This window comes from Lissotriton helveticus, chromosome 3_1, assembly GCF_964261635.1.
Source record: "Lissotriton helveticus chromosome 3_1, aLisHel1.1, whole genome shotgun sequence".
Taxonomy (NCBI): domain Eukaryota; kingdom Metazoa; phylum Chordata; class Amphibia; order Caudata; family Salamandridae; genus Lissotriton; species Lissotriton helveticus.
The window spans coordinates 1,046,434,488-1,046,458,469 of NC_136061.1; the positions used below are offsets into that span (position 1 = coordinate 1,046,434,488).

At 49.6% G+C, this 23,982-nt stretch overlaps 1 protein-coding gene across 5 annotated transcripts in view; it reads right to left on the minus strand.

The window, feature by feature from the left end:
• UBR3 (ubiquitin protein ligase E3 component n-recognin 3) overlaps positions 1–23,982 on the minus strand; it is a 1,992,321-nt gene that overhangs the window by 1,476,896 nt on the left and 491,443 nt on the right. For all 5 annotated transcript variants that reach the window (XM_078681592.1, XM_078681591.1, XM_078681590.1 and 2 more), the window contains one exon: positions 12,888–13,067. In XM_078681592.1, the coding sequence (XP_078537718.1) occupies positions 12,888–13,067 (180 nt within the window). The remainder of the gene's footprint in view (positions 1–12,887; positions 13,068–23,982) is intronic.

Here is a 23,982-nt window from a genome sequence, read left to right on the forward strand (position 1 = left end):
CCTGGAGGGAGGGGGGGGGGGGGGGTGCGATCTATCAAGGGCTACGTCCAGTACCATTTTCCAGTCTCCCCCTAGAATCCAAGGTATATCCCTCCAGTCAGCCAATGCTCGCCCCACCCTCGCAAGGAATGTGTCATGATCAAAGTTCGGGGCATATACGCTACCCAGAACTACGAGTGAGCCGTCCAATTCACCTTTCACTAAGATATACCTACACTGGTCGTCGACCCTCCTATCCAGTTCAACAAAGGGGGTACCGTACCTCACCCAAATGGTAGCCCCCCTGGAGAAGGCAGAATATGTCGTAGAGAACACAGTCCCCCTCCATTTTTTCCGCATTGTGAGTGTCTCAGTGTGCGTTAGGTGGGATTCCTGGAGGAATACAATGTGGGTGTGCTGTCGGAGCAAGTATGTATGCACTCTGTGTCGCTTTTGTATGGCATCAAGTCCCCGCACCTTCCAGGTGGCCAGCCTATACTTCCCTACAGTATCTGCCATAGTCGATGATACATGTCGTACGAGACTATGCCCGTAGCCAGAGCACAAAGACTAACAGTTATAAGCCAGGAGACGTACTTCAACCCACCCCAAACTCGAACTCTTGTGTCGCAGCTAAAGAACATTGCTGTGCCGAACCATGAAATATATAACATAACAAACCAAACAATGGTGCATTCGCTCTTGGGGGGTGGCATAGCTTGTACCTTGTCCATCAAGTCTAACAGTGTTACGCTGTCGGCTCAACTGCGCCGCCGGGGAAGTCTGTGCACAGGTTATCTGCCTCTCAACTACCCTCCCTAGGGGAGTAAGGAATAAGGGGGGGGGTGGCAAGGGGGGAAGATCAAGGGGGAGGAAAGGGGAAGAAGGGAAAGGGGAAGAAGGGAAAGGGGAAAAAAGGAGGGAAGGGGGGGTTCTCTTGCTCGCGCGTCCAGCACATTCCACACATACTCGAGGGTCTCAGTTCGAAAAGGTCAGAAGAAGCCAAACTATAGAGTCCAGTCATTAAGGGCCAAGCCCACAATGTCCAAGTTTGTAGTCCCCCTCCCATATCGTAGGAGGTAGCACTTCCCAAAGCAAAAGGTGCCTGCATCCCCCACCCCGCATCCCCACCCCCCACCAAACATCAGTAAAAGGATATCAGTAAGAGACAAAGGTTTTTTAGGGCGCTCCGGGTTGGGCCCTCACACCAGACCGTTGTCCAGGATTTCGTCCGCCGCTCTCGGCGTCACCGTTGGGAACAGTATCACGCTGTGTTCCGAGTCTGAGTGTGGTGTGCTGTCTTCCGTATCCGTGTTAATCATTTCCTGTTCGTCGCGGAAAGAGCCCACCATGTTGACCGCTGACATCTGATCTTCCCTTTGTTGTGCGATAGAGGGCTTGCGTCGTCTGGGTTGCATCGACGTTGTGGGTGAAACTATCCCTCCGCGATCCGAGCCGCTCCCGGACCTGCCAGACGCCCCCTCTTGAGTCGCCTCAAAGCCCATCACCTCCAGCCATTCCTCTGCGTCAGTAGGACTCTCGAAGAAGTGGGTCTTGTTGTCATGGATGATCTTGAGGCGGGCCGGGAATAACAGGGCGTACCGGAGGTTAGCCTTCTGGAGCTTTTTCTTGACCGCATAGTAGGACGACCGTTGTCGTTGCACTTGGTTTGTGTAGTCCGGATATAGTGAAATTTGTTGGTTTTCATAATCAAAGAGCAATTTCTCCCGGGCTTTCTGCAGGAGCATGTCTCTATCCCGGTAGTTCAGGATCTTGACTATCAACGGTCTCGGTGGCTGACCTGCCCTAGGCCTCCCTGTGAGGATCCGGTGCGCCCGCTCCACGCAAAAGAACGGCGACAGTCCCTCCTGGGCGACATGATCGCGGAACCACTGCTCCATGAACTCCGTTGCGCGGGACCCCTCACTGCGTTCCGGAAGCCCAATGACGCGGATGTTGTTGCGTCGATTACGCCCTTCGGCATCCTCCACCCGGTCCATTAGGGTCGTCACTTGCTCCTGCAGTTGTTTGATAGAGGTAGTGTGCTCTGCCACCGTCGGGGACAGCTCCGCCAACGTTATCCCCTGGTCCTTCACAATGTCAGCCAGCTTACCGTGGTCAGCCTTTAATAGAGAGAGATTCGTGGTGAGGGCGCCCAGCTGGGTTTCCATAGCCAGGCGAGAGTCTCTGATCTCCTGGAGGATCAAGTCCAGCTTGTCAGTCTGCTGATCCCCGCCGGAGGCTTGGTCAAGGAGGGGTGGTACAGAGCCGTCCTGCACAGCCCCCAGGGCCGGGCCCGTGGTCGCCGGGCCATCCTTCCCATCCAGTGCCCGAGCTCCCTTTCGGACCGTGGCTGCCTCAGGCCGGCTCGGTCAGCTACCGGGCACGGTCGTCTGCGCTGGAGACACTCCTGGCAATTCCTTGTCCACTCTAGGCGTCCCACTCTCACCGGATCGCTTGGCGTTCTCATTCGCCCCTCTCCTTCTCCCACGCTCCGCGGCACCGCACTCCTCGGGCCCCCACAAGGCCGCAGCACGAGAGTCCAGGCGGCTCCGGGGGCCCCCCCGGCACCCCTCAGCGGCGTGCACCATCTCAAAGAGCAGCCCACAGGTCACAACAGCGTCGTCAATGGCCCCGGTACATGCCGCAGTACAGGGGGGTAGGTCGGCCACCTTCGCGTCTTCTGGATCCCCTCGCGTTGATCACCAATGGCATGGGAGATGCCGGCCGTCGGGCCTCCACTTCGGCCAGTGGAACTCAATTCCCCGGTCCGCGCCGCCCGGTCTCGGAAGGCGTTGGCAGGGGGGGAATCCGGCGTCTCCCAACGGCAGCAGCTTCCCCCATCATCAAGGTGGGAGGAGAGGGGGATGGAGGGAGACCACTCAGCGGGGGGGGCCACCCCACGGAAGGCCCGTCTCACTATGCCCCTCAGTAGTCACCAGCTCCGCACCCCCGCTCCCGGAGTCGCCACTTCAGGAACCCGTTCTAGCCGTCGCCTCAGTCTCCCCCCAGCGGGCCCGCCGGCCGTCCGCCATTCAGATTGCAGGCGCTGCCGTCTCTGGATCTCTGCTCAGTCAGGACCGCCAGGCCAACAATAAGTCCTGCCGAGGGGTGGGCCGCCTGGCAGGCCAGCAGATCTCTCAGGCTCCACGAGCAATGACGCCTCTTCGACTTCTTTTTCGAATGCGTCGACTTACCTGAGGACTTCGAGCCCGACGAGTGGTGGTGGCTCGTCGAGCAGCGATGACTGCGGCCCCGCGACCGGCCCCTCGACCGCCTCCTAGACCGGGACTTCGAGCGGCGCGGGCTGACTGCCGGAGCTCGAGCCGCTTACGGGACCACTCCCGCCTAGCCTTCGAGGTCAAGGCCCGGCAGTCGGGGCACGACTTGTCATCATGGTCGGCCCCGAGACAGTAAAGGCACCGACGGTGGGGGTCGGTCACCGACATCAAGCGGTTACAGTCGTCGCAGGGCTTAAAGCCGGGCATCCCTATCGGCACCACGAGTCGAAGGTCGACTCGAGAAGTGATCCAAAATAGATCAAAAAAAGTAGTCAAAAAATGACTAGGAGTACTGCTCTTCCCGGATCTGCGCTTGCTGGCGCAGAAAAAAGAATAACTGACGTCAGCGCGCGAGGGTGGCGTCTAAGTAATCCGACGACATCATACCGGCGATCACGACGCTGACGACGGACGCGGAGCCGCAGACGACACCTACCGACGCGCAGGGGTACTGCTACGCAAAACTTTCCGGATCCGGTCTGACGCCTGGGGATATTCTAAGGTAAGGAATCTAACACTAACCTGTTTCTAGCAGATCAATGTATTGCAAGATGGTTAGTGGATCCAAAAGGATTGGTGCCATTCACAGCTGTGGTAGAATGCAATATCATTAGCTGTCATTGATGACACAATGAGGCCCCTGGAAAAAATCTAAGTCAACAGGTTAGTTGACAGTGCAGTCTTCAGCACAATACGATTCACCGACTAGGAGATTCAGATTAAACTGAGGGTCACCTGTGTTGAGACAGTTGATAAATTGGATGGTAAATGTCAACGACTGACAACAAAGATGGCGGCAGCAAAGAACAGGCAGCTTACATGCCCTACTAGTAGTTGATGAGCTGGTATTTGATGGAGCCTGTACATGTAAGGTCACAATTATGGCTAGCGCATAACAAAATTAAATGTAGTGGCCCAGTTTAAGTCAAGATCATACAGCCTTGTTTGCCCAATAGGATGTGTAGTTTTTAGTTAAATGAGTTACATTTAGGTCTGTAGAGCAGGAGACTGGCGCATAGTATCTTGTTAGATTAAATTCCAGAAAGAAAAAAATGCATCATTATTTTAAAAAAACTTGATTGCCTGACGATTAAGAAGTTTAGAGAAGATGGTCTTACATAGATTACATTCTTCAGCGATGTGAGCAGGTGTCAGTAAATGCTCTTTTCATGTGTGTTGCCTGAAAAACCTTGTCTGGTCAATAGAGAAACCCGATCTGAAGAGATACCTTTCGACTTTGTTTTCTCTGGTATGGTGCAAAAAAACAAGACCAGGCAACCCCACCATAAGGTGAGTTTTAAGTAATAATCCCTCTGGCTTTCCCACAAATGAGCAGTTTTTGAAGTGACAGTCTCTCTATGGAAGCTTCCTAAAGGGTTGAAATGAAAACAACCCTTTGAAAATTAAATAAGGGGTGGGGGCCATACAGCTTCCCTCCCTGAGCCATTAATGGCCCAGTGGAGCTCACCCCCTGGGGACGATTACTTAAAGGGAGGGTGGTCGCACAGCCCTCCTCCCCGAGTCATTAATGTCCCAGAGGACCCCATCCCCTGGGGCAGGCTCACTATAGCTATGTCCCGGGGAGCCCAACCCTCGGACAGAGTGTCCCTGCCCCAACCAGCGCAGGCAGGGAAACTTGTGTTTACTCCCATTTAGTGGTAGCATTTTTATTGTCTCCCGCCAAAAAGGAGCAAACACTAAGTCCACTTCCAGCAGGCAGGAGCTTTTAAAGGCTCCCGTCTGCAAGGAGCAGAGTTTTTATTATTATTTATTATTTGTTAAGCGCAACAAATCATCCCCAGGTGGATCTCTCGGCGCCGCAGTATCAAACCACAGAAGCAAAACCATGTCCAGTTAGAGATTGAATAACCAGGTTTTGAGGAGTTTTCTGAGCTGAAATACATTAGTGCAGAAACAAACGTAGAATGGAAGTTTGTTCCATTGATGGGGGGCCAGGTAGGAAAAGGAACGGCCACCCAGTTTGGCTTTATTTATCCTTTTAGGGGCACAGTAATTACTGGTCGCTGGATCTGAGTTGTCGGGTGGGGACATAAGGCTTTAATTTATTTTTCAGATACACTGACCCCCTTTCCTGCAGTGTTTTAAAGACCAGACATAAGAACTTAAATACAGCTAGTTTTTTATGGGCAACCAGTGGAGCAGGCGCAGTAGGGGTTCAGATGGAGATCATGGGGGACGATTCAGAGCAAGGCGAGCTGCAGTGTTTTGAACCACCTGGAGCCTTGAGAGAAGTCATTCCCTTGAACCGACCAGTAGGGAGTTACTGTAGTCTAGTCGGCTCACTGTCAGTGCCTGAATAAGGGATTTTCGGGCAGAGAGAGGTATCCACAGGAACATCTTCTTAAGCATTCGCATCAGGCCAAAACATGTGCCGGAGATGCTTTTAACATGTTCATCCATGGATAAGTTATCATCCTGTCGGACACCGAGATTTTTCACAAATTTTTTAAGAATCAGGGAGGCTCTCAGTTCCAGAGGCCACCAATCAGCAGACCATAACTCGTCTGCTTTTCTGAATAGGGGAATCTCTGTTTTGTTTGTATTGAGCTGGACAAAGTTTGCAGTCATCCAAGCTGCCGTTTTCAACATGCAGTTTTTAAATTTGTCCTTGGTGAGGGAAGGGTCGGGATCAATCTTAATGATCAATTGTGTGTCATTCGTGTAGGAGATGGTATCGAATCCACATGATCTAATAAGCTTAGCCAGGGAGGATGTTAAAAAAGAGTGGGACTAAGAGTAGAACCCTGAGGTACACCTTTGTCTATAATCACGGACTGTGAGGTAAACGAGACCAGCTGCACCACATGCGTTCTTTCTGAGAGAACATTTCCTAGCCATTTTATCACTTTTCCACTGATACCAAACTCGCTCAGTCTGTGAACCATTATCTGATGGGAGATGGTATCAAAAGCCGCTAACAAGTATAGGAGGATTAACATGGCTGGGGTCTCCGTGTTTAGAGCTAGCTTGATTGTGTCAGTTACATCCTGTAATGCTGATTCCATGCTATGTGACGCACGGAAACCCAACTGGGAGGGGTCTAGCAGTTTATTCAATTCTAAATAGTTTTGTCAATTGGTTATTCACTAGTTCTTCTATGATTTTGGAGAAGGAAAGTAATCATATTGGTTTGTAGTTCTGCAGATCCTGAGGGTCGGCCGAAGATTTTTTAATAATTGGTCTGATTTGGGAAGTCTTCCATTTGTGGTCCACTTTTGATCAGTTTCCCTTCCCGCAGTGATAGGGTGGAGAAACAAATCAAAATATTGCTTATGCCTGGATGGAGCAGTATTAGTAGCTGCTCCCTCTGGGAACACGCACTGCCTGCTCCCACTACATGCAGGGATCCGGCTGGGGCTCCCCGCAGCCCCCAACAAGTATATGGTGGGAACCACAGTACCCACCTTTAAGAAATGAGGTCCCCAAGGCCTAACAAGGCTCGGAGAGGGAGCTGCGCTGCCCCCCTCCCCATAAGGACAGTAAGACTCCTCCTCTATGTTCTTTTAATACTTTCTTTCTAAGGTGTGCATGGCATGCCGATAATCCTCTTCCATTTCTTGCCAACTTCTTTCTATATTATCCTCGTAAAGCTCTCCCGGCTGTTCAAAGCTTAGTCCAATGAGTAACAAACTCTCCCAAAGCCCAACTAGCCATTTACAGCCAGAGAACATTCAGTAAATAGCCAGAGTTCCTTAAAGGTCAGTTTATTTCTTCACCCTTGTTTCTTGTGGCTTAGGGCCAACACATGTTATTGTGGTAAAATGCTGCTTGACATGTAAACACTTTGGGTTTGATTGCAAGTGTGCCTGTAAATTCAGACCCCTGCGCAAACTCATGTTTGCAAAAAGGATTGGAATTTTGAATTGTATGGAAGTTGTCAAACCCAGTAATTACGGGGTGCAATAAAGTCTGTATTCCCTGATGACTTTCAGCAGGTGGAATCTACCAGGAAAAATGGCCAAGTAAATACAATTAAAATCCGAACCCAGTGGCATCAGAATTAATTGGGTGTAAAATTCAGACCCACAGTAAAGTAATCACGTTTACAACATGCTTGCACTAAATGGGTAGTGTAGTGTGATATTGAGTCATACTACATGAGTATGGGACTTTGGGCCATATGTATGAACACATTTTCCCATAGACACAGAATGGGTAAAACCCTTTGATACATCTGGCCCTTAATTACTACTTTAAATTGAAAATGCAGGGGGCATGGCCGAGCCGCCGACCGTGGTGGCCGCTCGGCTGTGAAGCTCCAGAGCCCACGGCCCTGATCCTATAGATTGCGGCTTCAATCCTTTCTTCACCCGGCGTAATTGAGAGGGCCGGAGTGCCTGGGGACCAGACTGACCTGCTGGTGGCATCCAATGTCATCCCCGGCTGTCTAGGTCCACTGCGAGGGAGGCGGAGCCTGGCACACCTCAGAGGCCCTGTGGCGACAGGTGCAGTGGGCTAGCCTGCCCCCCTGCCGCATCTTATTCAAACTACCCAGCTGCTGCCTGCTTCATGCCTGTGAAGGCACAGCTTTGGACTGCCGCAAATGACACTGGGGCGGAGGACGGACCTGGGCTGGGCCTGCTCCTTTGCGCCACTCCCGCAGGGCAGGCTGCAGCCTAGGGCTGGTGCGGCAAATACCTTTGGTGCGGATTCTTCTGTTGGATGTGGCCTGCCTGCAGACTGGCTGGCGCTGCAGGGGCCGCGGTGGCCATACATATCGCCCAGTCCCTGCGCTGCACCACGTGGCCTGCAGCCCCACTGGACAACTGAGAAGGCTGCGCAGCCAATGAGGTGGACCTGCGGCCTACGACCTCGTAGTGAGTGCTGCCCTGCTGCTCCAGCCATCGGCATTTACTCGCGGTGAGTGCCACGTTACTCCCTTAACCATCGCCAGCTACCCGCCACACGCCGAGTACCTGCCTGCTGCTCACTCCTTCTACCGCGGGGAGCAGGAATTCCGTTGGGGCCCAGGGACTTGTTGGATTTGAGTTTGGTTACAGCATCTTGGACTTTCTCCAATTAAATCTCAGTGTCTCAGAGTCTGAAGCTCAATCTTTAGCCCCCGATCAGCCCTCTAACCCACATGAGTGGTTGCATCCACTGGATTACTCGCAGCTTCGGCGTGGCTCAAATACACCCGGGGACTACTTCCGCCCTAACTTGCTTCCCCTGTTGTGACCATCGCTGCTGGAGAGGCTTTGGGCTGGGGCTCGAGGAAATCTTGGCCGCCATACCTTGATGCCTGCTCTCCGTAAATCCTCAGTTTTGCTGGAGTAGTTCCCCGACCTGGCCGACCAGTAGATGCGCTTTTGGGTAAATACGTTATGGCGCGGAAATATGGTGAGGACGGGCACCCTGGTCGGACACTTGCTCGCCTCCTACGTCCTCCTGCCGGACCCAGACATATTGCAGCTCTGAAGCTGGACAAGTGCACCCTTCTCAAATCCACTGCAGACATCCTCACTGAAGTATCTTCCTACTATAAATCACTTTATACATCTCGCCTCACCACAGAGTCGTCGGTGCGTCTGACTTATTTGGAGGAAATAGTCATGGTCTGGCTCTCTGATGGCTAATCCCAGTCCCTAAACAAACTCTTTACAGCTGAGGAAATAACCCAGGCGACTGAATCCCTGGATGGCTACAAGGCCCCTGGGTTGGTTGGCCTGACGGGAGCCTTTTATAAACCTTATAAATCTACTTTGTTCCCCCATTTGCTGAAGGTATACGCAGAAGCCCTTACTACCAGTACCCTCCCCCTTCCATGAGAGAGGCAGTAATCTCCCTCCTACTGAAACCTGGGACCGACTCCCAACCGCTGTGCTTTGTACTGCCCACATTCTCTCCTCAATTTCGATGATAACATTTTGCCCAAAGCTCAAGCTAATCAGTTGTTGTCATTGTTAGATACGATACTGTCACCTATGCAGACAGGATTCATACCACATCGGTCCACCTCTTTAAATTTGTGCACTGTCTTCTAAGTCTTAAATAGAATATCCCCAGATACCCACGCAGTGGTCGCCCTGGTCGACGCAGAGAAGGCACTCTGCAGAAACTCAGAATCTTCGGGAAGTTCACAGTCCTCATCTCCTTATTATATTCAAACCCAACGTCTTGCACCCATATTAATTGTTCCCTCATTGACCCCTTCAACATCTCCCGAGGCTCTCACCTTTATTATTTATTATAGCAATGGACCTTCTGGTATGCCACCTCCGGTTATGCTATATGCATTGTGCTTCAGTTTCCCACGGGCCGCTCCTTATGTTCATGTACGTCAAGGACATCCTTTTTTCTCGTACGATATCCTTCTATTAATTTAACTCCAATAGTCCAGGAAGTGATTCAATTTGGTAAACAGTCCGGCCTCTGCATTAACTGGACAAAATCAGAGCTGTTTCCCCTTACTGCCTCCACCACTCCCCCTACCTGTGAAAAGCCTTTTAAATGGTCTGCCGACACCACAAAGTATTTGGGAGTGGTTTTACACAGGAATAAAGGGCACGTTATCCGGCTGAACTATGGCCCTGCGGTCGACAAGCTCTGTACCCAAATTGCCTGCTGGATACAACTCCCCTTATTGATGGCCGGATGCATAGCCATTATAAAAATTACAGTTCTCCCTCGGTTCCTGTATCTCTTCATAAGCATGCACATACCTTTACCCCAAGGCCTTTTTTTCTACACTCCGAAGCTTACTTCTGAAATTGGTTTGGGTTGGCCAATGACCTCAACTTACCTGGAACATCCTAACTGTCCCCTACGATTGCGGCGGCTTTCGCGGTCCCCGACTTTTGGCTGTACTTTTTGGTGGCTCAGGCCCATTTTGCATATCTCTGGTTCCACCCTGACACGTGGTAGCCAGACCAGAACGGGACCCAGCAAATCGTGCAACCCTGACTGCACTATTGACACAGGGCATTAGACTGGACCCAATGACATTCAGACCATATCTACCACTTCCTGGGCCTGGCGGAAACTCCGTGGCATATTGGGCTTCAATTACTTATATTCGCCAATTCTTACCCTTCTCCTGAACACATAGCTTCCACTCACCACCGAAAAACTAGTACAACGCACTCTGCATAAGTACAACCTCCATTCCTATGGGAATGTGTTGCTGGATGGACATGTGCTATCCCACAACCTCGAAATTACACACTCCAACACCCCCTTCATGGGTAGATTTATTTTCACTAGACTCCACGGTGCAATGTGCTCCCATATTCCATCCTACCCTCTCACCCCTGATAAATTAACTCCACTTACCCTTTTGATATCAGACCCAAATGGTTTGCATTTCATCGCTAAACTATCGCGCATGCTTGGCTCTTTAACATGCTAATGTAGATGGAGTTCGGAGGCTGTAGGAGAGGGGCCTGGGACACTCACTTACTGATATGGATTGGGCTTTCTGCTATGCCCAGACTAAACAGGTTTCCCCCAATGACAGACACAAACTTCGGCATTTCCGCTTTTTACTCATAGCCTATGTTAACGCCAGCGGACTGGTCCGTATTGACCCTTCCAAGATCCAGCCTGTGCCCCAAATGCCGCAGCACAGATGCAGATTTCCCACATCTATCCCGGACCTGCCCACCGGTATGTACATAATGGAAGGAAGTGTTCCAGGTCCTCTCCAAGATGATTTCCATTCCTATCAATACTTCTAGGTAATGTTTCTCCCGTTCCCACTAATGCTCACAGATTTGCTGCTATTGCACTTCTCCTGCCCGAACGAGAGATAGCCCTCCATTGGGGCAGTTGTGTACATCCCACCATTAAAGCCTGGTTCCGCAGTATGACTTTCTGTGGCATGACGGTGATGTGTATTCCTCTCTGCTACCTCTTACAGCCTGCCCTAAAGATATCTGGAAGCCTCATGGACTCTACCTCCTCACATTCACTCCCAACTCACCCATTCTCACCCCCAAGCGCCTCTCAATGCACCTCCCTCGGACAGCTACAACCAGGACCCCGTCATGTGATATCCCACACTCTGTTCCATTGTCCCACTTCGCAGGGACCCACCTCTTTTGCATATTATTTGAGCCCTTAACAACTGTCTGCCTTCTCGCTAATCCTTACTGAAATGTATTCTCAATGCAACAAATCCTGCACTGTCTATGCGGCGTATCATCTTTGTCTCCTCACAATTATCTCTTGTTTCTGTACCATTTAACTGAAAACCATTAAATAAAGGTTTTAAAAAATACATTGCAAATGCATGTAGATATGTTTTCATTCTTTCCCTCCAAACTCCACTACAGGGTCCTTGTTCCTCCCCAGTTGGACACTTTCTGCTCCCATCCTCCTCAAATCTCCACACCCCCAAAAGCACACTACAAATATTCATTTCACTATATACAAGCCACAAAATAGACACTGATCAGCTTGCTTGGGTATCCAAGCTACATAAAAGTATTACAGAGTAGGCTAGTTGTGCAGGGGATGCACAACATACATGTTTCCAGGCCAATGTGAAGGACATGGGATCTGGTTTCTCCCAGATGAGTGATGGTCTTGCTCCACAGTAGTTGCTTATTCATTTATTTGTGTACAATAAAGAAGTCTAGCAAGCCCCATTAGGAGGGGATGTGATGGGATTAGCCTGTGGGTTGATGACCAATGGAGTACTCCTAGGGGTCCTATGTCATAGTCTATAAACTAAGTTGAAGTTAGCATTGGCAGTATTGACTATCAAGAATGATAATGTAATACTATGTGAATGGGAACTGTTACTCGTGTACCAAATGTATTGCATACGCACTTTGTTGCTCGTCTACATTTTCACGCTTTTATCTTATATATTTTTTAACATTGTTCTTGTTTCTTTTTACTGCGTTCTTTGTATCGCTGTCCTAACTTATATTGGCTATGTATTGATTTTTTTTATATTGTGGTTGTATGGATTTTTTCACTCTGAAACAAACTGTTGATGAGTACTTGCTTAGAGCGAAATGAATCGCTCCAAGACCTAGGTTTGATAAGAGACTCTAAATTTCCACTTAGGTGTGCTGATTCACATATATACAAAGGCGCTGGACTAAGCAAGGACTGAACTTTCTCAGGATCAAAGCACTAGCATGGCCTACATTCCACCCCTGTACATCTGAGTTATAGCCTAATGGTATGACATTGTATGTAATCACAGAGTAGATAGAGAACTATAAAAACATCTATCAAATCAAATTAGACAGTTGTTGGATTACAGTGGTACAAGTATGATACAATGTGTGCATAATCTCAAAATAAATGGTGTGGCACTGGGAATGGATGCTGACCAAGTGCTTTGATTTTCTTGATGCCAAGCTGTAGCCCGATAATGTGTAAGGAAGGTAGATTTCTGCAGAACTCCTTTGAGGCTAGAAACCACACTGCACTCTTTCTGCACTTGAGTACTTCATGCCCACAATAAAATGAGTAAAAACACTAAATAAATTACAATCTGTTTCCAAAGTTACCAATCAGAATTTAAAACAGCCTATATAATGCCAGTGTCTTATGTGGTTCATTTTCAGCTGAATCAACAACCATTTGCTGATAAATACAAGTGGTTTCTACATTTTAAGAGAATGTATCAATTTCAGTTAGCAAACTCACCTTGAAAGAAGGATACAAAGTTCATCCAAGTTACTAACAGACCATGATCCTCCAGGAATTTCTTGGCGACACTTGGATGTGAAAGAATATTAATAAAATCACTAACAAGAGGCCAATAGGTGTTGTTTTTCAAGAGGGCTTCACCACAGTTTACAACAACATGGAGGCTGTTTTCTTCATCTAAGAAAAAACATATTGACACATGTAACAAGTTCTATTTCATGCATATACATGTAACAGACAAAGGTTGTTTAGTGTGTATATTTACAGATTACTTTATTAAAGTAAGCAATCAATCTATACCTTCATTAAGATAATGGCAATTTCTATGAAAGCAAGCTAAACGGATATCTGCATTATGATCATAATTAAACAGCTGAAAATGCAAAATATTGTTAAATGTCTTATCTACAAACAGTATTCTGTACAGTTATAAGTAGGAGACCATTTCACCCAGAAAATAATTATTCAAGTTACGCTGCAGAGCAATCTTTTATTCCTCCACAGATAGGGCAGATGTGGGCGTAATATAGAGCAGCTCAGCATTTTACATGTTAGTTGGGTGCCATAACAAATTTAAGTCTCGGTATCAGCTGGGTCCAGATCCACATTCTTATAGTACCCCCATTTGCTTATTATGGGCTTCCATTGCATATATTTGTGTGCAGTGCACCAAAACATGATGGGGTAATGGAAGAGACAAATGCAAAGGTTCTCTTGAGCTTTTTCTGAAAGGCCAGTAGGACTGTGGCAGAGTGCGTTAAATGATATTAAACATATAAATATTGGAGCACTCTTGCATGCATAGAAACATGTAGTATTAAGGCTCGTTAATGTATTTTTGCCAACAGTCAATATAAGATAGCCCCTGTTTTCTCCTCTTCAAACAAGAAGTCCAAAACTAAAAAGAAATGGTGAGTAGTTTCTTTAATTGTTCTCACCCCATCATAAAGAATATAGATGATTCAGCCATATCGAATATAGATGATTCAGCGGACTCATGTTTCGTCCAACACTGGACTTTCTCAAGGCTAATTAGAAAGACGTAACAATTGTACAAAGAAAAATCCAAGACAAAGGTGTTCAACACATGGGCAAATTTGGCTTCCCGTACGGTACACCTATGACTTATCAAGGTCCAAGATACATACAGGACTTATTAAGGTCCAGGAAAATGGTCTGTACTTATAGCAAATGTAGTATGTTTTGAAAAATTAGACATGTATTGTGTGTGGATTCCCTAACGAAAGAGGAGTGACTGTATAAGGCCTGCCGTTTGAAATGGACACATTTAACTAATTCCTCATTGTAGAATTGTGTTGGCAGCCATCGTCTCACTGGTCCGTTTAAAACAATTGAAATACCTCCACAAGATTTATTACGCATGGGATCAGATATGGAAAATGAGGGCTGCGACCTTGCCAACCTGCTTGCATTGCACAGTGGAAGGTGGCAACTTTTTCCATACAATCTGACAAGGCTGAACCCGTTCTGGGAGGGGGTGTTGTCATACCAAGAACGGGTGTCGAGTTGAAAGTTACCCCGAAATCCCAAACTTGTCCTCCTCCATATTACTGAGGAGATAGATGCTGACAGATATCGCATCGATTTGTTGTGGTAGGGACTGGTGATGGCGAAGACAGACATTGCCATTTACTTGAAGGATAGTTATCTTCCATCCATCCAAGCTGGAACACTGATGAGACTGGAAATTCCCATATACAAGGCTAGAGGTTAGTCGTTCAAGCACTATAAAATCTGGGCAATACCAGGTCAATGCCCTCCTGAGGATTGAAAATCCTCATCATTCTCTGGATTACAAGACAAGAACTGGGGGCCCGAGGGAGAGGGAACCAGCTGTGGATGAATGCTGCGATGACAGAGGGTCAAAAGCGGGGAAAGATTTGTTATTTTATCTGATGCTATTAACCTTGCAATGTTATGTCACTGGCTCAGCCAGTCGGGCATCTGCTATTCTATATGGTCAATTGTGTGACAGTCTGGTTTATCAAAATCGAACAAAAGCAATAAAATGTTGCCTTGATTGTTTTTAAAGATGGCAATACTTGTTGATCAATCTAGTAACTCTGTAAAGTCAAGTTGGGGTGGGTGTGGGGGATCTTGCTTACAGACACCAATCCAGGCAGAAATGTTCAACAAAGAAACAGTTCACACTTGACCTCAAACAACAGACTCCAAAACTTCATCAAAGCTCTAGGATGCATAATCTGGCATGTAGACCCAAATACTATGTCCAAGTCGAGATTGACCCTCTAGATTACAAGTGAAAAGCAAACAGCAATACAAATAACATTACCATTCTTTCCATCTTCAGAACAAGAGTACCTCTAACAAGGAGAGGTACTCTCATAGTATCATATCATATAGAACTATTCATAAAAGGCAGAAGCTCACTGCAGACCAATGACCAGAGTTAGAAGAGGACACAATGATGAAGCATTCCCAGTGCTTAATTTGCAAAAAAATTAGTGCCGGTGCCCAAAGCTCTGCTCAGAAGACCATGGCCTGCACCATTAAATGTCAAAATGCCAAATAAAGATGCACAGTCTTCAAACCACCTCATGACTCTTTAATACACTACCAGAAACTCCCTGGCCCTTTATCTGGGTCTTGCAGGCTCTTGCTTTCTCCCATTGTCCCAGCCTTTATGTATTTTTCTTCAAACTCTCAGGAACCGTCGGTGATAAAACATAAGTGTCAGTCCCCAAAAATCGGCCAAGGTCCAGCATCTTTGAAAAGGGATTTCTCAACCCAAAACACCCAGATCTATGTTAACAGAAATAAAAAACAGAAATGTAGTAATCATAAGATAAGTCCTGCTATGAGGACTAGGGTGCTCAAGGCAGTAATGCATTTGTGATCCCAGCAGCCATCTACAAAAAGCATACTTCGACCGGACATTGCTAATAGTTTGTTTGACCTTGCCCAGCATTAACAAAATGTATACAAAAGACTCAACAGCTTGGGGATTCCATCATCTGAGCAGACAACGAGAACCACCATCAAGTGGAAAAATTGGCGAGAACATGTCTCTGGTGGGGTTTATGCAACTCATGGACTTCCTTACTCAAATGATATCAGACTGAACCTTGTCCTCATTCTAAAATTAGCATGCCCAAACTATAAACCTGCTACGCAAACAAATGATGAACAGAATGCTGAATAAATCAAACATTCACCCCCAGTCAAGAGATCTGTGTTAAATCCATCGTTATTTTGCTCTTCATGGCACCCCAGTTTAGACCCAGCCATATGCTAATCAGTCTTGATCCTCTGCCTCATGGGAACAGTCAAGATCAAAACTGCCAAGCCAGGTCCTCCCTGTACTGGAAACAAGCATCCTAGGACTGGTTTCTGGGCATTACCCTTCATCAGCCAGGCTAGCTTGAATCCAGTGGCACAGTGAGCAAGGTACCCACGTCTGGGGATACCCATCCCACGTAGGGTGAAAAGTGCTACGCAAATAAACGATGGATTTAGGCGCAGATCTCTGTACTGGGGTGAATGTATGACATGGTTCTGCATTCTGTTCATCAATTGTTGTTTTTGTATGTGTCACCCCGAGTGGGACGGGTATGGCTGGGTCTAAACTGGGGTGGCATGGTGAGCAAAAGATTGATGGATTTAGGCCCAGACGTGGGTCCCGTGCTCTCCATGCCACTGGAGTCAAGCTATCCTGGCTGAAGAGGGGTGAAACCCCGAAACCGGTCCTAGGATGCTTGTTTCCAGTCCAGGGAGGACCTGGCCTGGCAGTTCGGGCTGGACTGTTCCCATTGAGCATAGGGTCAAGACTGATTTGCATATGGCTGGGCTCAAACTGGAATGGCATGGTGAGAATAAAACGATAGATTTAGGCCCATATCTCTGTACTGGTGTGAATGTATGACATTGTTCTGCATTCTGTCCATCAATTGTTTTTGCAACCTATAAACCTAGCATCAGCTTTCAACCTTATATCAGCCCAACTACCAGTTGCAACCTCAGCTAATCACCCCAAATCATACAACTGTGACAAGGATCCAATCTCAGTGCGGTCTTCCAGAGTTCAAATAGGTCAATGTCCTTGGCGAAATTAGATTAAGACTCAACCAATTAATTTTTAATCGCCACATCAATGTAACACCAGCATTGGCTACAAAAGTTCTGCATTCCACCCATCATCCTTTGGTGCTGCTATAGTTGCCCTAAGTGGGAATAATATATATATATATATATATATATATATATATATATATATATATATATATATATATATATATATATATATATATATATATATATATACACACACACATACATACACACACACACACACACACACGTGAACAAGGGCTCTTGGGGCTCGAAAGCGTCGTGCGTAGGCTGTGGTATTAAATAAAATCACCTTGCCTGAAGAGCTGTGGGGTCTGAGTCTCCTTCTTCGCCGTCGAGGGGTTGGAAGTAGCAGGAGTTCGCCTTTGTTGATATTGAAATATATATATATTCATATACATATATACATATATATGTGTGTGTATATATATGCACATACACACATGCATACATATATCAATCAATCAAGAATTTGTAGAGGGCACTACTTACCCGTGAGGGTCTCAAGGCGCTGGGGGGAAAAAGGGGGGTGGGGCTACTGGTCGAACAGCCAGGTCTTGAGTAGCCTCCTGAAGGTCAGCAGGTCTTCGGTCTGTCGTAGGCTCAGTGGGAGGGTGTTCCAGGTCTTGGGGGTGAGGTGGGATAAGGATCTGCTGCCGGTGGTTGTTCTTCGGATGCGAGGGACGGTGGCGAGGGCGAGGTCGGAGGAACGCAGCTGGCGGTTGGGGATGTACAAGAAGAGTCGTCTGTTGAGGTAGGCTGGGCCGGTCTTGTGGAGTGCCTTGTGTGCGTTAATGAGGAGCTTGAAGGAAATCCTCTTGTTGACGGGGAGCCAGGTGGGGGGTGATGTGGCTGTGGAGTGGTACGTCGAGGATCAGGCGTGCAGAGGCGTTTTGAATGCGTTGCAGTCGTTTGATGAGCTTCGCTGGGGCTCCCGCGTAGAGGGTCTTTCCATAGTCGAGTCTACTACTGACGAGGGCATGGGTGACTGTTCTTCTTGTATCTGTCGGGATCCACCTGTAGATCTTGTGGAGCATGCGGAGGGTGTTGAAGCAGGAGGAGGAGACTGCGTTGACTTGCTTGGTCATGGAGAGTGTTGAGTCGAGGATGACTCCCAGGTTGCGTTTGTGGTCGGTGGGTGTCGGGTGTCGGGGCTGCTCCTTGTGCCGTAGGCCACCAGGAGTCATCCCAGGCTGAAGGGTTGGAGCCGAGGATGAGGACCTCTGTCTTGTCCGTGTTCAGCTTCAGTCGGCTGATCTTCATCCAGGTGGCGACGGCCTTCATTCCTTCATGGAGGTTGTATTTGGCGGTGAGTGGGTCCTCAGTGAGGGAGAGGATCAGTTGAGTGTCGACCGCATAGGAGATTATATTGAGGTCGTGCTGTCGGGCGTCTTGTGTGAGCGGGGCCATGTAGATGTTGAACAGGGTCGGGCTGAGGGATGATCCCTGGGGTACGCCGCAGATGACCTTGGAGACTTCGGATCTGAATGGGGGGGGGGAGGCGGACACTCTGGGTTCTGCCGGAGAGAAGGAGGTGGTCCATTCCAGGGCCTTGTCTCTGAACCCTGCGTCGGGCAGGCGTGTGCGTAGTGTGCGGTGGCAGACGGTGTCAAAGGAGGCCGAGACACCCAGGAGGATGAGGGCTGCGGTCTCACCGTTGTCCAGCAGGGTCCTGATGTCAATGGCGGCGATGAGGGCAGTCTCGGTGCTGTGGTTGCTGCGGAACCCTGACTGGGATGGGTTCAAGATGCTGGTTTTTTTTTTAGGTATCGGGTTAGCGGTCTGTTGACGATCTTCTCAATGACCTTGGCTGGGAACGGAAGCAGAGAGATGGGCCGGAAGTTCTTAAGGTCTTTCGGGTCCGCCATGGGTTTTTTGAGTAGGGCATTGATCTCGGCATGTTTCCAGTTCTCTGGGAAGGTCGCGGTCTTGAAGGAGAGATTGATGACGTTGCGCAGGTGGGGTGCGATGGAGCTGCTGGCTTTGTTGAAGATGTGGTGCGGGAGTGGGTCTGACGGGGAGCCGGAGTGGATTGTGCTCATGGTCTTGATGGTGTCATCTATGTTCACGTTGGCCCGTACTGGCAGGAGGTCGTGGTCGATGGTGTGCGGGGTCTCTGGAGTGTCGATGTCTGTTGGGGCTGTCTGGGCATTGAAGCTGTCGTGGATGTCAGTGATCTTCCGGTGGAGGAAGGTCGCAAAGGGCTTGCGACGGCAGGATGTCGTTGGTGTTGGAGCTGGGGTTGGAGAGTTCCTTTACTTTGTTGAAGAGCTCCTTGCTGTTGTGTGCGTTGTTGTCGAGGCGGTCTTTCAAGGAGGTCCTCTTGGCAGACCTGAAGAGGTGATGGTGTTTGCGGATGGCGTCTTTGTGGGCTGCAAGGCTGTCTGGTGTCTTTGCATTGTGCCTTTTCTTCCCTGGTTTCCTGCAGGTTTGCTTGGAGGCTAGGAGTTCTGGGGTGAACCAGCTAGCTCTCTTGCTGGTGTCTATGTGGGTGGGTTTCTTCAGCGGGCCAGGGTGTTGGAGCAGTTGTTGATTCAGCTTCTGAAGTTGCGGGCGGCGTCGTCGATGTTGGAGGTGTCGGTGGGTGGGCTGAGAGCGAGGTTTGCGCGTAGTTGGTCTTCCGTGATTTTGCTCCAGCAGCAGCGGGGGATCTGTTGGGTGCGGTGGTGGGTTTCTGGAAGGTGAAGTGGATGCAGCGGTGGTCGGTCCAGAGGAGTTCGGTGGTGTGGCTGAAGGAGACGTGGGAGCTTGAGGAGAAGATGGGGTCTTGAGTGTGGCCGGCAGAATGGGTAGGTGTTGTGACGAGCTGCCTCAGTCCGAGGTTGGCGAGGTTGTCGATCAGGGTGGTGGAGTTGCTGCTGTTGTTGTTCTCAAGGTGAAAGTTCAGGTCTCTGAGGAGGATGTAGTCGGTGGAGGTCAGGGCGTGCATGCTGATGAAGTCGGCGATGGAGTCGCTGAATTGGGGTAAGGGTCTGGGGGGTCTGTAGATGAGGGTACCTCTGAGGGCGGTGTTGGGGTCTGTGTGGATCTGGAAGTGCATGTGTTCAGCGGTGCTGAGAGTGTCGTTGGTGTTGGTAGAGACCCTGACGCTGTTCTTATGGATGATGGCGATACCTCCTCTGAATCCGTTGGTGCGGTCTCTGCGGGTGATCTTGTAGCCGTCTGGGATGGCTATGGCAATGTCTGGTGCGGAGGAGTTGTTCATCCAGGTCTCTGTCAGGAAGGCGACGTCCGGGGATGATGTGTCGAGCAGGTCCCAGAGCTCAACGGCGTGCTTGCATGCAGAGCGGGTGTTCAGTAGGATGCATCGGAGGTGGTTGAGGTTTTTCTTGGCGGTCGGTTTGGCGGCTCAGTGGCTTGTGTAGCTGCAGTTCTGGCAGGTGAAGGGACCATGTGTGCGTTTCGATGAGGCCTTGATGCAGGTGTGGGTCCGTCCGGGGTTGAGGGCGTGCAGTGTGCTGGCATCGTAGCGGCAGAGGTCGTCGTGGCGGGCGCGGGGGCCAGGGGTTCTGGCTTTGGGTGCGGCCCAGGCACGGCGGTGCAGACGGGCTTGCCTTAGGCACGCCTTCGGCGCGCCAGCGGCACGGACACGCAGCAGCTGCCATATAATGGGTAGGTGGGAGGGAGGAGCAGCTGGGAGGCGGGAGGCGGGGGTAGCGAATGGGCAGTCAGGGGGGGTGGGGCCGCGGGGGACACAGTGGCGGGACAGAAGCAAGGGCACAGAATCCCAGCGGCAACAGAGGGGACAGAAGGAGACAAAGGCACAGAGTCACGGGGGCAGCGAAGGGGAAAGAAGGCGAAAAAGGCACAGAATCACGGGGACAGCGAAGGGGACAGAAGGAGAAAAAAGGCACAGAATCAGGGGGCAGCGAAGGGGACAGAAGGAGAAAAAATGCACAGAATCACGGGGGCAGCGAAGGGGACAGAAGGAGAAAAAAGGCACAGAATCACGGGGGCAGCATAGGGGACAGAAGGAGAAAAAAGGCACAGAATTACGGGGGCAGCGAAGGAGACAGGAGAAAAAAGGCACAGAATCATGGGGGCAGCGAAGGGGACAGAAGGAGAAAAAATGCACAGAATCACGGGGGCAGCGAAGGGGACAGAAGGAGAAAAAAGGCACAGAATCACGGGGGCAGCATAGGGGACAGAAGGAGAAAAAAGGCACAGAATTACGGGGGCAGCGAAGGAGACAGGAGAAAAAAGGCATAGAATCATGGGGGCAACGAAGGGGAGACAGACAACAGCAGTCACGGACCCCAAGAGAGTGCAATACAATGGAATGACAAATGACAAACAAACCTAAGGTCTACCACTGGCCACCAGTGATGAGGCGCATGTGGTAGCCTGCGGGTGGTGGAGGGCCTCGAACTTCCTCAGCAGTGGCAGCTAGGACAGGGACAAACAGGCAGTGCTGTGCAGAGGGGGAGCGACCTACCTGGTGGGGTCAAGGGTCGCTGTCCTCACAGCGCAGCGGCCGGCCTATATGGGGAGGTGGGAGTGAGGAGCAGCTGGGAGGCGGGAGGCAGGGGCAGCGAATGGGCAGTCAGGGGGGTGGGGCCGCGGGGGACACAGCGGCGGGAACGGAAGCAAGGGCACAGAATCCCGAGGGCAACGGAGGGGACAGAAGGAGACAAAGGCCCGGAATCTCGGGGGCAGCGAAGGGGACAGAAGGAGACAAAGGCACAGAATCACGGGGGCAGCGAAAGGGACAGAAGGAGACAAAGGCACAGAGTCACAAAGGCAGCGAAGGGGACAGAAGAAGAAAAAAGGCACCGAATCACGGGGGCAGCGAAGGGGACAGAAGGAGAAAAAGGCACAAAATCACGGGGGCAGCGAAGAGGACAGAAAGAGAAAGGCACAGAATCACAGAGGCAACAAAGGGGACAGAAGGAGAAAAAAAGGCACAGAAACACGGGGGCAGAAGGAGAAAAAGGCACAGAATCACCGGGCAGCAGGAGAAAAAAGGCACAGAATCACTGGGGCAGAAGGAGAAAAAAGGCACAGAATCACGGGGGCAGCGAAGGGGAGAATAGGCACAGATTCACGGGGGCAAAAGGAGAAAAAAGGCATAGAATCAAGGGGGCAGAAGGAGAAAAAGGCACAGAATCACGGGTGCAACAAAGGGGACAGAAGGAGCAAAAAAGGCACAGAATCACGGGAACAGAAGGAGAAAAAGGCAGAATCACGAGGGCAGAAGGAGAAAAAGGGCATAGAATCACGGGGGCAGAAGGAGAAAAAAAAGGCACAGAATCATGGGGCAACGAAGTGGACAGAAGGAGAAAAAAAGGCACAGAATCACGGGGGCAGAAAGAGAAAAAAGGTACAGAATCACGGGGGCAGCGAAGGGGAGAAAAGGCACAGATTCACGGGGGCAGAAGGAGAAAAAAGGCATAGAATCAAGGGGGCAGAAGGAGAAACAAGCATTTACAATGCAATGGTTTCGACTTTGTTAAAGTTTGAGCTTTTGGTATTGCTTCAATCCCTGACTAAGCACAGCCACGTTTGTATCTCTGAACATCTTTCACAACATCCCAACACTTCCCACATAGACCACCGGGCACTCACCTGGACTGCGGGAACGGACAGCGGGAGGGGGGTCAGGAAGGCAGAAAAACATGAAGCACACGGACAGGGGGGGGGCGGGAACGGACAGCGGGAGGGGGGTCGGGAAGGCAGAAAAACATGAAGCACACGGACAGGGGGGGCGGAAACGGACAGCGGGAGGGGGGTCGGGAAGGCAGAAAAACATTGAGCACACGGACAGGGGGGGGCGGGAACGGACAGCGGGAGGGGGGTCGGGAAGGCAGAAAAACATGAAGCACACGGACAGGGGGGGGCGGGAACGGACAGCGGGAGGGGGGTCGGGAAGGCAGAAAAACATGAAGCACACGGACAGGGGGGGCGGGAACGGACAGCGGGAGGGGGGTCGGGGAGGCAGAAAAACATGAAGCACACGGACAGGGGGGGCGGGAACGTACAGCGGGAGGGGAGTCGGTAAGGCAGAAAAACATGAAGCACACGGACAGGGGGGGGCAGGAACGGACAGCGGGAGGGGGGTCGGGAAGGCAGAAAAACACTCCACTCATCCTCTTTCTTCCCCTTCTCCCCGCCTCTTACTGGCTCACCGTGCACATTCATGTACTACCTATTCTCATTTATACTCCGCTCTAGGATGATGTACAGCAAGGGAACGATTTGACAGTTATTGATGCTATAATATTTTTGTTCTATGCAATACCATGTATTTTGGTGTACAAATGGACAGGGTACTTGGTACTTTGTGGTGGAGCGTGCTTTTATAATTAAAAAAACAAACGACAAAAGTAAATAAAAATATACAGGTCTATGTACTGCAAGGATGCTAGGCTTGGACGGTTAATAAGGGCGCTTGAAAGTTAGTGTGATCTTTCACTTCAGTAATGAGAGGCTTTGTCGGCTCGTGAACCCACACCCCTGCCTCTCTGAAGTCAATGGCTCCCTGCTTCTCTTTCCTAACGTTTTATAAAATGTATTGGCCTGGTCATATCCCATTGATAAGATACCCGTAAGATGTTGAATTCTCCTGAAAGATGTGGTGTCTGACCTGCTGCCTATTTCCCCAAAACAGCCTTTAACGCAGCACCAGTCAGCTGACAGCCTCAGGAGAGGGGCCAAGCAATGAATGCACACGGGAAAAGAAATGCACACGGGGCAAAGACATTCTTCAATGGCTTGCCGCAGCTATGAATCCAATAAAACACATAAAAACAGAAATCCAGAATGTACGATTAAAATACTTCAATGTTGAAATATTTAATCTTGAAAACGAATGTAAAATATTTATTTAATAGACTTTAAAACTTCTGAAACTACAACGTTGAATCTTAAAAACGTTATTTACTAATTCAACACTAATCCTCTATGGTTATCGGAGTAGCGGGCTCCCGCAGAAAAAGCGCTTCGCCGCCTCGTCAGGGGTAGTAAGCGCTATATAAATGCCATT